Raw genomic sequence first — 16853 nt, 5'->3', positions numbered from 1 at the left:
GGCACATAGCTCTCTCTCACTCTCACACTCTCTCCGCAAGATAAATAGGCATGCTGCGGTCAGCAAAGAAGCGCGGCATGTGCGTGTACGCAGGGAAGCCGGAGGTGTCCCTGCACGCATAGTGGAAATGGGATTTCATGAAATACCATCCACTATGCTGTAACATCTGGCTGCTGCTGGTGGACGCTGCGGATGTACACAGCGTCCAACCCACAGCGTTTACTGACCGGGCGAACATACCCTTAGAAATTAAAGGTACTCAGTTATTCCAGTAATTTTTGCTATGCCTTACATTGGACACGTCTTTGGCAGGGTTAATGTAACCACTTTTGTTTTTTGTTTTCAGTAGAAGCAAGTGCAAAAGCATATGGAAAAATGTCTCCGTCACTGAACTTTGTTCGGAGAGCAAAGAAGCAAAATGGATGCCCGCCGTCCAATAATGAGAACATTTCTCATGAAAAGATAAACAATCCAAATCTACAAATGCAAGCAATAACTGAGGAATTAAAGTCTCAAAAGGTATAAGTCCATTGCATAATTAAGGGAATCTGTCAGCAAGTTTTGGCTATGTAATCCAAGAGCAGCATGATGTAGTGGCATTGAGACCCTGGATCCAGTAATGTGTCACTTACTAGGCTGTGTGGTGTTGTTTCAATAAAATAAGTGTTTTATCAGCAGGCGATGATAATTAGAGGACTAGTTGCCTCATGCTGTCTTGCCAACTTTTTGGCAGCTTTCTGTTAATACCCAGTGTACACAGAAATCTGCCAAATAGTGGTGTGGGTGAGGTTATACAGATCTTAGCATTCAGAAAACTGATAGATTTGCAGCGGAGAAAACAGGGATTTTATAAAAATCATGCACCTAAGTATGTCACTGGAATGAGGGTCTCTGCCTCTACATCATGCTGCTCTCAGGTTAGGTAGCAAAAACCTGGTGACAGATTCCCTTTAAAAGGATTCTCATGAAGACAGCCTCTGTATTTATGCCCTATTATTGCATATGAATATCATATCACGTGATTATACAAGTACATTGGGAAAAAAAAAAGCATTTTGGTGTCATATACTCTCTAAGGAGCTATGTACAGTTCTGGCCAAAAGTGTTGTCACGCTTGAAATTGTTCCAGAAAATTAAGTATTTCTCCCAGAAAATTATTGCAATTACATGTTTTGTTATACACATGTTTATTTCTTTTGTGTATATTGGATCACCACAAAAAAGAGCAAAATTGGTCTCAACAAAATTGTTGGCACCTTCAACTAAAAAGGTTAAAGGTGTGGTGCCTTCAGGGGCGATACATTACCTGCTGTCTCCCCCGTGGATTTTCCCCCATGTGCGATGTACACAGCATGCTGTGTCCCCTTTTGTGCGCTCTGTTGCTGTGTTAGATGAATAGTAATACAACACATTAACCTAACTATCCCTGTGTGGCACAGTCAAAAGTTTTACCATAACCAGGTTCCCCGTACCATGTTCCCACATGCTTTATGCATCCATTAGCCCTCTGTGTCTGTACTGTTACACACTTAACATTATGGCTGGTCCAAACAATCAGGGCAATTGTTACTACCCACCTTCTGTGTCTCCCCTTTTCCTCATAGATTTTAAGTTTGCGAGTAGGGCCCTCATTCCTCTTGGTATCTGTTATGATCTATGTGATTATTGTTATTCTGTAATGTCTTTTATTGTCTGTACAAATCCCCTCTAAAATGTAAAGTGCTGCGGAATATGTTGGCGCTATAGAAATAAAATTTATTATTATTATAGTAATAAGCCGGGAACAGAGCGGTGTCAGAATACCTGACACAGACCTCACTCGCGGGGGCAGCGCTAGTCTCCTGCACAGCAGCGTATAGTGACACCACTCTGCTGTCTGATTATTACTATTCATCTGAGCAGACAGACAACAGTATGTTTGGGGTCATTGTCCTGCTGGAAGGCCCATGACCTAGGACACAAACCCAGCTTTCTGACACTGGGCACTACATGGCGACTAGTGATGAGAGAGCGTGCTCGGATATCGTGTTATCCAAGTATCTCGGGCGTGCTCGAGTAATATGTAATGGATAGTCCCTTTGACACTGATACACCCTGAGCCTGCAGGACAGCTGAGTTTTTTTTTGGAAGTTGACTGGAGCTGCTTTTCCTCCATCTGGACTATCCTGCTTTGCAAGATTTCATCAATTTTTCTCTGCCGTCCACTTCCAGGGAGATTAGCTACAGTGCCATGGGTTGTAAACTTATGTACTGTATCGAGGACAAAGGAACATCAAGATCTCTAGAGATGGACTTGTAACCTTGAGATTGTTGATATTTTTCAACAATTTGTCAAGTCCTCAAACAGTTCTCTTCTCCTCTTTGTGTTCTCCATGCTTAGTGTGGCACACACACACAAAACAATGAGTCAACTTCTCCCCTTTTTATCGGGTTTCAGATGTGATTTTCATATTGCCCACACCTGTTATTTGACACAAGGAAATTTAAACGAGCATCACAAGCTTGAAAAAGTTGTTTACCCACAATTTTGGAAAGGTGCCAACAATTTTGTCCTTGGTCATCACTGGGGCTTTCTGTGAAGCTATGTCCAGTTTGTCTTTTTTTCCCTCTTTTTTTGTGTTGCTCCAATACACACAAATGTAGTTGCAATAATTTTCTGGAAAATATTCAAGGGTGCCAATACTTTTGGCCATGACTGTATATGGCAAGTACTTATAATATTCCTCCTGTATATAAAGGTCCTCTATGTCTTTGTTGTTTAAAAAAAAATCAACTGTTAGAATTATTAATAAACAGTATAACATTTTTGATATCGATTGATCCCAAGGATGAAAAATATTGGAAAACGAAAGGTAGATATTATTAGATGTATTGTCAAATAGATGATTTATGTTTAATTGAATCTTTGGAAATAATTGAGAAGATCATATCTAATTGAACCTGAGAGTGTAACATTGTTCACTATTGTTTCCCCCAGGATCTTGTGAAGCTGCTTCACCGTGCTCTTGAGTCTGCTCAAGAGGAAAAAAGAGCATGCAGTGACTATTTGAGTGTTACAGAGGAAAAAGACAGACTGGAGCTAATACGACATAAGGTTAGACAAATTGAGGACTTTAGGCAACGTGTGGAGGCCCTTGAGCAGGAAAAACAGGACCTTGAACAGCGTGTTCGTTTCAAGGATTTTCATATTGGTGAACTGAAGGAACATGTACAACTGCTAATGGAAAAGAACAATGCAAAGCAACAATTTATCATGAAGCAGAATGAGCAGCTTCTCAGCCAGACTGATTCAGATAAAAGCAGTATTGGAATTGAGACCTTACAAGTGCAATATAGGAAGATTGACAGCTTAATGGTAAGAAAATGGTGTACATGCAAACTAATACATTCTTATATGGTGACATGTGAGTTCCTACTGTGGGTGAAAACAAAAATGTAATAATTCTTATTCTTTCACAAGGATGACATTAATGCCTACAAGACACAGAACCAGTTCCTGAACTCTGAAATCCATCAATTGACACGGTTATGGAGGAACACAGCTGAAAAGGAGACAGCTCTGCTTATGAAGGTAATGATCATCATACTTACTGGATGTAATACCGAATAGTCAAATCAGTATTCATGCACATAGCAGGTATGGGACACTGTTCATTGCCAGCAGACACTGTATACGACAATGACTAATCAGACGATTGTCTGTTGATAGGTCTACTTTTTTTGTTTCGGCAATATGACGTACCAGTACATCAAAGTTATCCTGAAGGCACAGGAGTGTGCCTGCTCAATCATTGCTGGGAGCTCAACTGAAAATAGACGTTTCACCATTTTTTTTACATGCTAACCTGGCCACATTTTGATATTGTGTCTGAAGATCTCAATAAAGCATAGTTTTTATTTCTCATCTCTGTTGCAGTGATAGCAGCTAGACCAGAGAAAAGTGTGCCAAGAACGAAGTTGCTGTCAAATCAGTATATTAAAAAAGTCACATTTTTATTAAGCATACAAATTAAGGACAATTTGCACAAACAATTGCAGAATACAGACAGATACTAAAATACGATGGGTGAGCTAATATTACCCCTGACAAAGCATTGGCGAAACGCGCGTTGTGTGTTTGGTGGGTGAGCTTATTACATATGTAGGTATTTAACCTGTTTTGTTTGTAGAAATTACTTACCTGTGTATACCAGGCATTTTGGCTCTGCATATGAACTGAATTACTTATATCTATGTGTTTATCAATTTAGATTCCCACTATGAAATTGACCCTAGCAGTATACAGACGTGTGTATATATAATCAATTTCTATATGTTTAGATATGCACTAATTTCAGTCAAGATGGGGTGCATAGTGTACATTAATGAGAAAAAAATGAACTTTTTTGAATTTACCAAATGGCTGGTGAAAAATTTAAAGGGGTCTGACTACTTTCCGTACCCACTGTATCTTGCCCAGCTTTACTTTCTGGGAGAGATATACACTCCACCCATTATATTCCCTGTCGGTCGCCTACAATATATATAGGCGATTGCTCCATATCAAAGGTAGTATTGATGGGGTCATGAATTGCAAGATTTTGGCTATCAGCTTCTTTCCCTCAGTAAGAGCATTGAAGATGGGTCATGGCTGCGTCTTCCAGCATGACAATAACCTGAAACACATAGCCAGGCCAACTAAGGAGTGGCTCCGTGAGAAGCGTTTCAAGGTTCTGGAGTGGCCTAGCCAGTCTCCAGACATGAACCCAATAGAAAATCTTTGGATGGAGCTGAAACTCAATGTTGCCCAGCGAGAGCTCCGAAACCTGAACGATCTGGAGAAGATCTGTATGGAGGACTAGGCAAAAATCCTTGCTGCAGTGTGCAAACTTGATCAAGAACTACAGGAAACATCTGACCTCTGTAAATGCAAACAAAGGTTTCTGTACCAAATATTAAGTCCTGTTGTATCAAACACATTTCATGCAATAAAATACTAATTAATTATGTAAAAATCATACATGGTTTCTGGATTTTTTTAGATTCTGTCTCTCACAGTTGAAGTGTACCTACAATAAAAATTGCAGACCTCTCCATTCTTTGTAAGTTGGAAAACTTGCAAAATCGGCAGTGTATTAAATACCGTACTTATTTTCCCCAGTGTATCCCAGGCATCGGAGAATAATGCCCTGGTACCCTTAAAAGATACATAGTGATTTTTGTGATACTCTATAGCTGTCATCTCACAGTATGGACAGTGTGAGGCAGGCGGAGGAGAACAGGAGTCTCTGGTTGTTTAACCCGCTAGATGCCGCAATCAGTAGCTATCGTGGAACCAAGATGGATTTGAGAGGGTGGGTGTTCCCTTTCTCACCTTATCAGCCCACCTCCAGCCAATGGTTGACATTGGAAGATTAAACAATGACCTCCAGGTCTCACAGGCATACAGTGATTGTAGCAGCACTGGTTACAAAAAAACGGATGTGTGAATGGTGCCTTACTCTTGTCAAAATTAAGTCTAGGGCTAAATCCATGTTTAGTTGAAAACATAGAATCATAGAATCATAGAATCATAGAATCGTAGAGTTGGAAGGGACCTCCTGGGCCATCTGGTCCAACCCCCTGCTCAAAGCAGGATTCGCTAAATCATCCCAGTCAGATGTCTGTCCAGCCTCTGTTTGAAGACTTCCATTGAAGGAGAACTCACCACTTCTCGTGGCAGCCTGTTCCACTCATTGATCACTCTAACTGTCAAAAAGTTTTTTCTAATATCTAATCTGTGTCTCCTCCCATTCAGTTTCATCCCATTGCTTCTAGTCTTTCCTTGTGCAAATGAGAATAAAGTTGATCCTTCTACAATGTGACAGCCCTTTAGATATTTGTAGACAGCTATTAAGTCTCCTCTCAGTCTTCTCTTTTGCAAACTAAACATTCCCAAATCCTGCAACCTTTCCTCATAAGACAGGGTTTGCAGACCGGTCACCATTCTGGTCGCTCTTTTCTGAACTTGCTCCAGTTTGTTGATGTCTTTTTTAAAATGTGGTGCCCAAAACTGGACACAATATTCCAGATGAGGTCTGACCAAAGAGGAGTAGAGGGAAATAATGACTTCACGTGATCTAGACTGTATGCTTCTGTTAATACATCCTAGAATTGCATTTGCCTTTTTTGCTGCTGCATCACACTGTTGACTCATATTCAGTCTGTGATCTATTAGTATACCCAAGTCTTTTTCACATGTGCTGTCACTTAGCCCTATTCCTCCCATTCTATATATGCTTTTTCCATTTTTATTGCCCAGATGTAGTACTTTGCATTTCTCCCTGTTAAAAACCATTCTGTTAGTTGCTGCCCACTTCTCCAGTTTATTTAAATCTTTTTGAATCCTCTCTCTCTCTTCTCTAGTATTAGCTATCCCTCCTAGCTTTGTGTCATCAGCAAATTTAATCAGTTTACCCTCAATTCCTTCATCTAAATCGTTGATAAAGATGTTGAACAATACAGGGCCCAGGACAGAGCCCTGTGGTACCCCACTTGAGACATTCTTCCAACTGGATGTGCAGCCATTTACGACCACTCTTTGGGTCCGATCACTAAGCCAGTTATGAATCCACCTAACAGTTGCCTTGTCCATTCCATACTTAATCATTTTTTCAATAAGGATTGTATGAGAGACTTTGTCAAATGCTTTGCTGAAGTCAAGATATACTATATCTACAGCATTTCCTTGATCCACCCAATCAGTGATACCGTCATAGAAGGAAATTAAGTTAGTCTGACATGACTTATTAGTTACAAACCCATGCTGACTCTGTTTAATCACTTCATTCTTATCCAGGTATTGACATACATGTTGTTTAATAATTTGTTCAAAGATCTTTCCTGGTATAGAAGTCAGACTCACCGGCCTATAGTTACCTGGGTCCACCTTCTTCCCCTTTTTGAAGATAGGAACAACATTTGCTCTTCTCCAGTCTTCTGGCACTTCTCCTGTTCTCCAAGAATTTTCAAAGATTATAGAGAGGGGTTCAAAAATTTCTTCTGCTATCTCCTTCAGTACTCTGGGGTGTAATTCATCTGGACCTGGAGACTTGAATTCATTTAGGCTAGCTAAGTGTTTCCTCACTATCTTTCTGTTTATAGATATCCTGGATTCTTCTATTCCCTTAATAGGACAGTGAATAACAGTTGATGTTACATTTCCTTTCTGAGAGAAAACAGATGCAAAATAGGAATTTAAAAGTTCAGCCTTCTCAACATCCTGTCTTACCATTTCATCATTTTCATCCTGTAAAAATCCTATAGCATCTTTGACTTTTCTTTTACTTTTGACATATCCCCAAAATCCTTTATTATTGCTTTTGACATCTCTTGCAAGCCTCAATTCATTTTCAGCTTTAGCTAATCTGATTTGTGCCCTGCAGGCTCTGCAGACAGCATTATATTCTTCTTTAGATATGCCTCCCTCTTTCCATTTTATAAACATTTTTTTCTTCCTTTTTAGCATGTGCTTAAGTTCTGTGTTCATCCATCCTGGTTTCCTTAACTGCTTCCTATTCTTCCCTCTTTTCGGAATTGTTAACAACTGTGCTTTGAGAATTTCATTTTTCAAGATTTCCCATCCTTCCTGGACATTTTTGTCTTTAAGGATATCCAGCCATTGGATCCCTCCAATTCTCTTTCTGAATCCCTTAAAATCTGCCTTTCTGAAATCTAACCTTGACGTCTGAGTCTTCACAGGTCTTCCGCCTCTAGTTATCCAAAATTCTAAAATAGCATGGTCGCTACCTCCTAGGGTCCCAGCCACTTTTACCTCCTCAACCATTTCCTCCCTGTTTATAAGGATTAGATCCAAGGTAGCAGTTCCCCTTGTTTTCTCCCTTACCTTTTGGAAGATAAAGTTGTCAGCAAGAGAGGATAAGAATTTCCTTGACCTGTTAGTTTTGCCTGAGAGAGATTCCCAACAAATGTCTGGATAGTTGAAATCTCCCATGACAACTATGTCATATTTTTTGGAGAACTTGGCCATTTGATGCATAAAGAGTTCATCCATAGCTTCAGCTTGCACAGGCGGCCTGTAGTAAATGCCTACAATGGTGTCCTTTCCATTGTTCTGTCCTTGTATTCTTACCCAAACAGTTTCCACAGAACTCCCAGTCTCTGAAGCTTCAATCTCTGTGCAGATATACGCGTTTCTAACATACAATGCGACACCCCCTCCTCGTTTATCAAGTCTGTTTCTTGCAAATAAGTTGTATCCTTCTAGTCTTGTATTCCAATCATGTGTATTGTCCCACCAAGTTTCAGTGATTCCAATGACATCATATTTCTTTTCCTGTGTTAGTAGTTCCAATTCTCCTTGTTTGTTGCCCATGCTTTGTGCATTAGTATAGAAACATTTTAGTTTGTGATTGGTTTCTCTTTCTCCAATATTTTTATTAATTAGATTCTTTCGTCTTTGTTCTTCCTTTCCACTTCTAATAGCAGAGTTCTCAATAGCATTTGTCAGGTGTATGGCTTTTTCTGGTCTTTTGCTTCCCTTCCCATGTTGTTCTAGTTTAAAGCTCTCCTTACAAGTGTAGCAAGGCGACTTCCAAATACATGCTTACCAGTCTTCGTAAGGTGCACCCCATCTCTAGCAAGTAGTCCATCGTATAAGTAGTTCACTCCGTGATCCAGGAATCCAAATCGTTGCTGACGGCACCATCGACGTAGCCAGTTGTTCACCTGCAGAATCTTATTCCACCTCCTTGTTCCATGGCCATCCACTGGGAGGATGGAAGAGAAGACCACCTGCGCTCCCAGTTCTTTCACTTTCTTGCCTAAGTCTTCAAAGTCTCTGCAGATGGTTTCCAGGTCGTTTCTTGCAGTGTCATTTGTCCCCACATGTAGTAGCAGGAATGGGTAGTCATCTGTAGGTCTGAAGAGTCCTGATATCCTGTCAGACACATCTTTAATTTTTGCACCTGGAAGACAACACATTTCTCTTGAAGTTATATCCGGTCTGCAGATAGCGGCCTCAGTTCCTCTCAACAGGGAATCCCCCATGACCACCACTCTCCGTTTCTTCTTCACAACATTTTTCTTTCTCCATCCAGGAGGACTCTGAAGGCGTACAAGGTTGCTGCTTGTTGGCAAAGTCTTATCCTGATGTATTTCTTCATTGTTTTCCTGCGTGAGAGCCTGGTACTGGTTTCTGAGCAGTATGGGTGCTGACTGCCTCCTGATCCTCCTGCTTCTCTGGGTCACATGTCTCCATTCCTCTGTTTCTTCAGGTGCACTTCGAATTTCTTCTCTTTCTGTAACATGAAGAGATAATTCTGCTCTGTCCAAGAACTCTTCACCTTCCTTAATGATCTTCAACGTAGCTAACCTCTCTTCGAGATTTTGCAACTTTTCCTCCAACAGGGACACAAGCTTGCATTTGTGGCATGTGAAGTTTGGCTTTTCCACTGGTAAGTCTGTGAACATGTAGCAAGAAATGCAGCTCACCAAATGGCTCCTGGCCTCTTCCATCTTGAGATTTCTTAAAAACGATGAAAGATGAGCCCAAATATGCAAATGATCTCCTCAAGACTCTTCCCCTGGTTTTCCGATTTCCTCTTTTCAGCTGCAACGGCCAAAACCCAGTGATCGTTGAGCTCGCGGAGACTCTTCACTTATCCCAGAAGGCACTGGGAATATGCAAATGATCTCCTCAAGACTCTTCCCCTGGTTTTCCGATTTCCTCTTTTCAGCTGCAACGGCCAAAACCCAGTGATCGTTGAGCTCGCGGAGACTCTTCACTTATCCCAGAAGGCACTGGGAATATGCAAATGATCTCCTCAAGACTCTTCCCCTGGTTTTCCGATTTCCTCTTTTCAGCTGCAACGGCCAAAACCCAGTGATCGTTGAGCTCGCGGAGACTCTTCACTTATCCCAGAAGGCACTGGGAATATGCAAATGATCTCCTCAAGACTCTTCCCCTGGTTTTCCGATTTCCTCTTTTCAGCTGCAACGGCCAAAACCCAGTGATCGTTGAGCTCGCGGAGACTCTTCACTTATCCCAGAAGGCACTGGGAATATGCAAATGATCTCCTCAAGACTCTTCCCCTGGTTTTGAAGAGTAATTTTTGTTGTCTTCATGACCCGATGGTATAAAGTTTTTATGAGACACCTGTGGTGTCAACATGCTCACTGCATCCATAGATTTATTCAGGCGTGTAGTTTGTAAAATAGGGCCATCTTAGGGGGTTTAGCTGTTCTTGAACCTCAAGGTCTCAGAACTCAATAGTACAGGCCACAGTTCTCCTCACTGTCTCTGACCACAAGCAGAACTCTTTATTAAAGGCCACAGTCGCTTTCATTGTCTTAGGCCACGGTATGTTAACCACAAATGGTTGCAGGGCATGGAGGCGGGTGTTATTAACAGGTCACTTCAGCGCGTACTTGGCTCTACTTGCCCTCGAGTCACAACTTTATAATGGCATTTATCACTGATCTAGCAGCCTGTTCACCAGGGTGTTCTATCTGTAGTGTAGTTTAGGATGGAAGTAGTCAATGGAGAAGATTGTATTGTAAGCCAGAGGCACTGGGCTAAGTAAGAAAATGCCACTGACCGGCTAATAACATCTTAGTAAGTGACTAATAATGGTGTTTCCAGTACATTTGTGCTAATAACAAAGTGGCCCACATTTTTAATACCTGGTTTGATTTTAGAAGTCTGAACAACTTACAACATAAATGCTCAACAACGTGTTAATTGAAGTTCTTTTATTTTACAGTGCTCATACCAGGAAGCCAGGAATTGTCAGATAGAAAGCAAATATTTAATTGTACTGAGAAAGCTGCAAGAAGTGCTGCCGTATTTAGACACCGAGTACTGTGAAGTCATAAAACATTTAATAGAGGATGCCTTACAGTCTGACATAAAGTCACCTCTTCAACCCTCCACTGTGCAATTTAGTCCTCTCAGGTAAGTGGTTAAATGTGAGCAAACATAAAGGAGAGAGTGGAGATGTACAGTATAATGTGAAAAATTCAAGAGTCAGCCTAAAGGGACACTAGACCTAGGATTGAAACCTAAAAGTAAGCAGAAAATAGGTGTGCCCACACTATGTTATTCTGCAAGATTTGGAACCCCCAGAAAACACATGGGATATTTCCCTGATCAAGTGTTGCATTGTAAGCAGAGTTGTGAAGTGTAGTACTCTTTGTGTCCTACTGTATGCCAATGAGAAGGGTGAGGCTTCTTCTGCCACTAAATATGATTGAATCAGACACATAGTGAAGGTCTTTAAAAATTTCTTAGTTTAAAGGGACTTGTCACCTTGGAAAATAATTTTTACCTTTTAGATATAAGGTTAATGTGCAGGTAAATGGGGTTACAGTGCTTTTCTGCCTTTCTTAAAGTGTGAATACTGATAAAAATAAACTTATTTCTTCCCAAGAGCTGCCAACTGTCAGTCATTGGGGCATGCACAAATCGATTACAGTCATCACTTACAGCTTCGTTCACTGTACTGTGAGTTGCGGCATTAAACGCTCCCCACCAATTTGATTGTGAGCTCGCTCTGCACAGATACACTGCAGAGCCAGCTGTCAATCAAAGTACAGGGTATGCTTATATCCGCCTCTCACAGTATAGTGAGTGGTGCTGTAAGCGATGACTGTAATCAGTCTGTGCACGCCCACATGACTGATTGCCCGCAGGTTTCGGAAGGAAGGAAGTTAAATTTTCTCCCACTAGTCGCACTTTCAGTAAGGCGGCCAGGCAGCATTGGAACCCTATTTACCCTGAAATTAACATTGTATCCTCAGATGAATAGCATTTTCTGAGATAACAGGTTACCATTAAATTGCAATATTAGACAGAATTGAAGCAAGCAAAAGATTAATTAAAAGGAAGGAAACATGCTAATATTTTTAAAAATATTTTTCTTGCTGTATTTTCTACATTTAATGTTCAAACTTGCTATAAAATCCTTTTTATCTAATATAACAGCTTCAAACCCTTTTAATCAACATCAGGTGTTAATAAGTTGTTGACAATGTAAAAATGAGACGACAAGTACTGATCTTTGTTTACACTGGCTACTTCCTCAGCTCAATTTTAATACTGGTAAATCCTAATCCACACCCTATTGTTTTTCACTTGTTAACATAACTATTGAGCAATACTTTTTCTTGGACTATTTGGATAATTTTTTGCATCCACAATATCTAAATTGATTTAACCCCTTAACGACCAGGGGTATTTTTGGTTTTACATTTTCATTTTTCCCTCCCCTTCTTTCCAGAGCCATAACTTTTTTATTTTTCCGTTTATATGGCCATGTGAGAGCTTATTTTTTGCGGGACGAGTTGTACTTTTAAATGACATCATTGGTTTTACCATATCGTGTACTCGAAAACAGGAAAAAAATTCCAAGTGCGGTTAAATTGCAAAAAAAGTGCAATCCCACTCTGGTTTTTGGCTTGTTTTTTTTGTTAGGTTCACTAGATGCTAAATCTGACCTGCCATTATGATTCTCCAGGTCATTACGAGTTCATAGACACCAAACATGTCTATGTCCTCTTTTATCTAAGTGGTGAAAAAAAATTCCAAAGTTTGCTAAAAAAAAAAAAAAAAAAAAAATTTGCGCAATATTCCGAGACCCGTAGCGTCTCCATTTTTCATGATCTGGGGTCGGGTGAGGGCTTATTTTTTCCGTGCCGGACTGACGTATTTAATGATACCACATTTGTGCAGATACGTTCTTTTGATCGCCCGTTATTGCATTTTAATGCAATGTCTTGGTGACCAGAAAAACGTAATTCTGGCGTTTTGAATTTTTTTCTCGCTACGTCGTTTAGCGATCGGGTTAATGCTTTTTTTTTATTGATAGATCGGGCGATTCTGAACGCGGCGATACCTAATATGTGAATGTGGGATTTTTTTTTACTGTTTTATTTTGATTGGGGCGAAAGGGGGGTGATTTGAACTTTTAGGTTTTTTTAATTTTTTTAAATTTTTAAACATTTTTTTTTTACTTTTGGCATGCTTCAATAGCCTCCATAGGAGGCTAGAAGCTTGCGCAACCCGATCGGCTCTGCTACATATGGGCAATGAGCAGATCGCCCATATGTAGCAGATTTACTGCTGTGTTTTCAGTGCCGACCACCGGGTGGCGCTGAAAGCCATATGCCTGGAACAACCATAGAGATCTCATAGAGACCTCTGGTTGTCCAGGCAACATGGCGCCGACCCCCGATCACGTGACGGGGTCGGCGATGAGGTCATTTCCGGCCCGGCGGCCGGAAATGCTATTTAAATGCCCGCTGTCAGCTTTGACAGCGGCATTTAACTAGTTAATAGGCGCGGGCGGACGGCGATTCTGCTCGCGCCTATTGCGGGCACATGTCTGCTGTTCATAACAGCTGACATGTCCCGGCTTTGATGCGGGCTCAGCGCCGGAGCCCTCATCAAAGCAGGGGAAATGTCTGATGACGGACTGTGTCCGTCATTGGACATTAAGGGGTTAACTCAAAACAACTTGTCATGTTCCCAAAGCAAGTAAGGCTATGTGTACACGTTGCGGATTTGTTGGCGTTTCCGCAACGTTTTTTTCACGCAGAAATGCTCTAAAGAAAGTGATTACTTAAGCAATTTTAATTTTAATCAATGTCATTCCTGAATTGTTGTGCTGCAGAAATTTCCGTTCTTATTTGCAGTGTTTTATTTTCCGCAGCATTTCAATTCTTTTTGAGGATCTACAGTGTTTCTGCACCCATTGACTTTCATTGAGTCAGTCAAATCCGCAACAAAACCTCAGATGTAAAAAAGCTTACGGATTTGCTGTGGATGTGCTGGCAAAAACGTTGCAGAAAAGGAAATTATGTCAGAAGGAGGAAGAGTGTGTGGGCAGAGACTATGTGCGTGTCTGTCTGTGGGTGTCTGTGTGGGTGTGCACGTGTGTCTGTGTGGGTGTGCGGGTGTCTGTGTGTGTGCGGTAACGCTACCGCCGGTACTGTCGGTCACAGTGCTACGGGATCATGCTGGCAGATGTCAGCGTGATTTCACAGCTGACTTTGACCCGCAGAAGTGACCTGCAGTAAAAAAGCAGGCTTGGGCCAATGAGACAACTGCTCCCATCGGGCTATGTCTGCTGTCACTGATAACAGTGACAGCAGGTGCCACTGATGGCAGAGTAGTATCATCTGCCGGTGCCTGTGCTCACAGTTAAAAAAAAAAAAAAAAAAAAAAAGTAAAATTACATACATATTCACATAAAAAATAAAAACCAATTATACTCACCTAACATCAAATCCCTGATGCCCTCGTCTCCTAGAAATAAAGTAAAATATTAAACCAAGATATACTCCTAGTCCAGGTAATCCAGATTGTCCCACGGCGATTTCACGTGTAGAACAGTCACATTGGGAGATGTGACCGCTCTACCTGGCCTCCGGTGATCCGATGCTGTCACTTACAGCACTACCACTGTGTGAGAACTTTCCCGTGCAGCGGTGCCGTAAGTGACAGCATTGGAGTTTATACACTGTGGGAGCGATTACCTCCTATCAGCTGATCAGCTCCGGTGCTGTAACTTATGGCACCGCTACGCAGGAAAGTTCTCACACAGCAGTCGTGCCGTAAGTGAAAGCGCCGGAGCTGATGAACTCTGGTGAACTCTCACAGCAGTGCAGTGATGCACTGCAGGAGATATTACCTCCTGTCAGTGTATCACCGGAGGCCAGGTTGAGCAGTTATATCTCCCGGGGATTAGGCGTTCAGTAAGTATGGTAAATTAAGATTCAATAAAGGAGTCTGTGTGATTATTTCAAATAAAGGACTTTATTCTGGCTGTGTCTTTATTTACCATGTAACTATAGGATTAGTAATGGATAGGTGTCTTATAGACGCTTCTCCATTACTTAGCCATGGGCTTGATATCACCTGACAATACAAAGGTGACATCAACCCCACAAATATGAACCCCACTTGTCACCGCTACAGGGCAAGTAGGAAGAGCGAAGCTAGAGCGATGCTAAGTGCCAGAATTGGCTCATCTATAAGATGCACCATTTCTGGGGCGGCTGAGAGCTGATGTTTTTAGCCTGGGGGTGCCAATATCCATGGCCCCTTCCAAGGCTATTAATATGAGCCTGCAGCTGTCTGCCTATCCTTTGCTGGTTCGATTTTATAGGGGGGACCCCATGTTAATTTTTTCCTGGGGTTCCCCTGTAAAATAGCTAGTAAAAGCTAATCAAACATCTGCAAACTGATATTCATAGCCTGGGAACCTTTATAGCTATTGGCTCTTTCCAGAATATTAACATCAGCCATCGGATTTCCCTCTCCTGGTTATGAAAATTACACGGGAGCCCACACAATTTTTTTTTTAATTTCTTGAAAAATAAACAGATATTGTGCTTCACGCAGATTTCATGTGTGTGTGTGTGTGTGTGTGTCTTTATTTAACTCTATATGTACCGCTTTATTAATGAGGGTATCTGGCTGACACCTGTTCATAACTAAACCTCAGGCTTGGTATATTATATATATATATATACATATATAAATCAAAAAAAGGGCAGCGCTACCAAAATTAAATAGTTGGTGCAAAACCTATTCAGCAGTGTCCCAACAGCCAAATTAACAAAAGTAAAAAAAGTAAAAAAAATAGGCAGCACTCAAATTAAATGTGAAAAAAAAAAGTGGATACTTTACTGATCCTCAAGTGGCTCAAGCCACTTGAGGATCAGTAAAGTATCCACTTTTTTTTTTTTTCCACATTTAATTTGAGTGCTGCCTATTTTTTTTACTTTTTTTATATACATATATATATATATGGGGGTTGTGATCCATGTTAGGGGAGTTGTGAGCCATGCAGGGGGGGTTGTGAGCCATGCATACAACAGGGGAAGCCACACATAGCAGGATAGGACAAGGGGCCACACATTGCAGGACAGGACGGGGAGAGCCACACATCGCAGGACAGGACAGGGGGAGCCACACATAGCAGGACAGGACAGGGAGAGCCACACATAGCAGGACAGGATGAGGGGGAGCCACACACAAGGACAGGAGAGGACGGGGGGAGCCACGTACCAGGACGGGACGGGGGGAGCCACACATAGCAGGACAGGATGAGGGGAGCCACACATCAGGACAGGAGAGAATGGGGGGAGCCATGTATCAGGACAGGACGGGACGGGGGGGAGCCACACATAGCAGGACAGGACGGGGGAGCCACACATAGCAGAACAGGACTGGGGAGCCACACATAGCAGGACAGGAATGAGGGGACAATGCATACCCGGCTTATACTCGAGCCAATAAACTTACCCAGCTTTCCGTGGCAAAATTAGGTTTCTCGGATTATACTCAGGTCGGCTTATACTCTAGTATATACGGTATATTTGTTTTGTGTGATTAAACATTATATTTGAACATGGTATGTAATGATATTATATTATGGTCTTCAATAGTGTTGAGCGATACCTTCCGATATCGGGAAATATCGGATCGGATTGGATCGGACCGATACCCAAAAAGTATTGGATATCGCCGATTCCAATACCGGAAACCAAAGCAAGTCAATGGGACAGAAATATCGGAATTAAAATAAACCCTTTCTTTCCTTGTAGGTTAATTCTACCTGAAGGAAAACAACTAAGAATAATGTAGAATGTATTGGGGGAAGTGGAGGAGACATTAAAGGCATAGAGGTTTAGCCCAATCAAATGGAATAGCAGGAATTAATTTTTTTTTTAAGACGTTCAGAGTTACAAAGATATTGACTATGTTAACCTTTTTTATATTTTGTCAGATATGTATGTTTCACTACTTCCATGCTCTTCACCTTCTTTTTTACTTCTCCCACACTTTCTCCTTCATGATCCTCAGCAGG

General features: G+C 41.4%; 1 protein-coding gene across 2 annotated transcripts in view; it reads left to right on the top strand.

Moving 5' to 3' along the window:
• Window positions 1-16853, top strand: part of TBC1D2 (TBC1 domain family member 2) — a 136110-nt gene that overhangs the window by 66506 nt on the left and 52751 nt on the right. For both annotated transcript variants that reach the window (XM_073543899.1, XM_073543890.1), the window contains exons 6-9: window positions 347-519; window positions 2978-3355; window positions 3461-3571; window positions 10743-10933. In XM_073543899.1, coding sequence (XP_073400000.1) covers window positions 347-519; window positions 2978-3355; window positions 3461-3571; window positions 10743-10933 — 853 coding nt within the window. The remainder of the gene's footprint in view (window positions 1-346; window positions 520-2977; window positions 3356-3460; window positions 3572-10742; window positions 10934-16853) is intronic.

This window comes from Dendrobates tinctorius, unplaced genomic scaffold, assembly GCF_039654945.1.
Source record: "Dendrobates tinctorius isolate UK_male_01 unplaced genomic scaffold, ASM3965494v1 ptg000011l, whole genome shotgun sequence".
Lineage (NCBI taxonomy): Eukaryota > Metazoa > Chordata > Amphibia > Anura > Dendrobatidae > Dendrobates > Dendrobates tinctorius.
The sequence above is the reverse complement of the archived record's forward strand: the minus strand, read 5'-3'. Positions and strand labels throughout refer to the sequence as shown.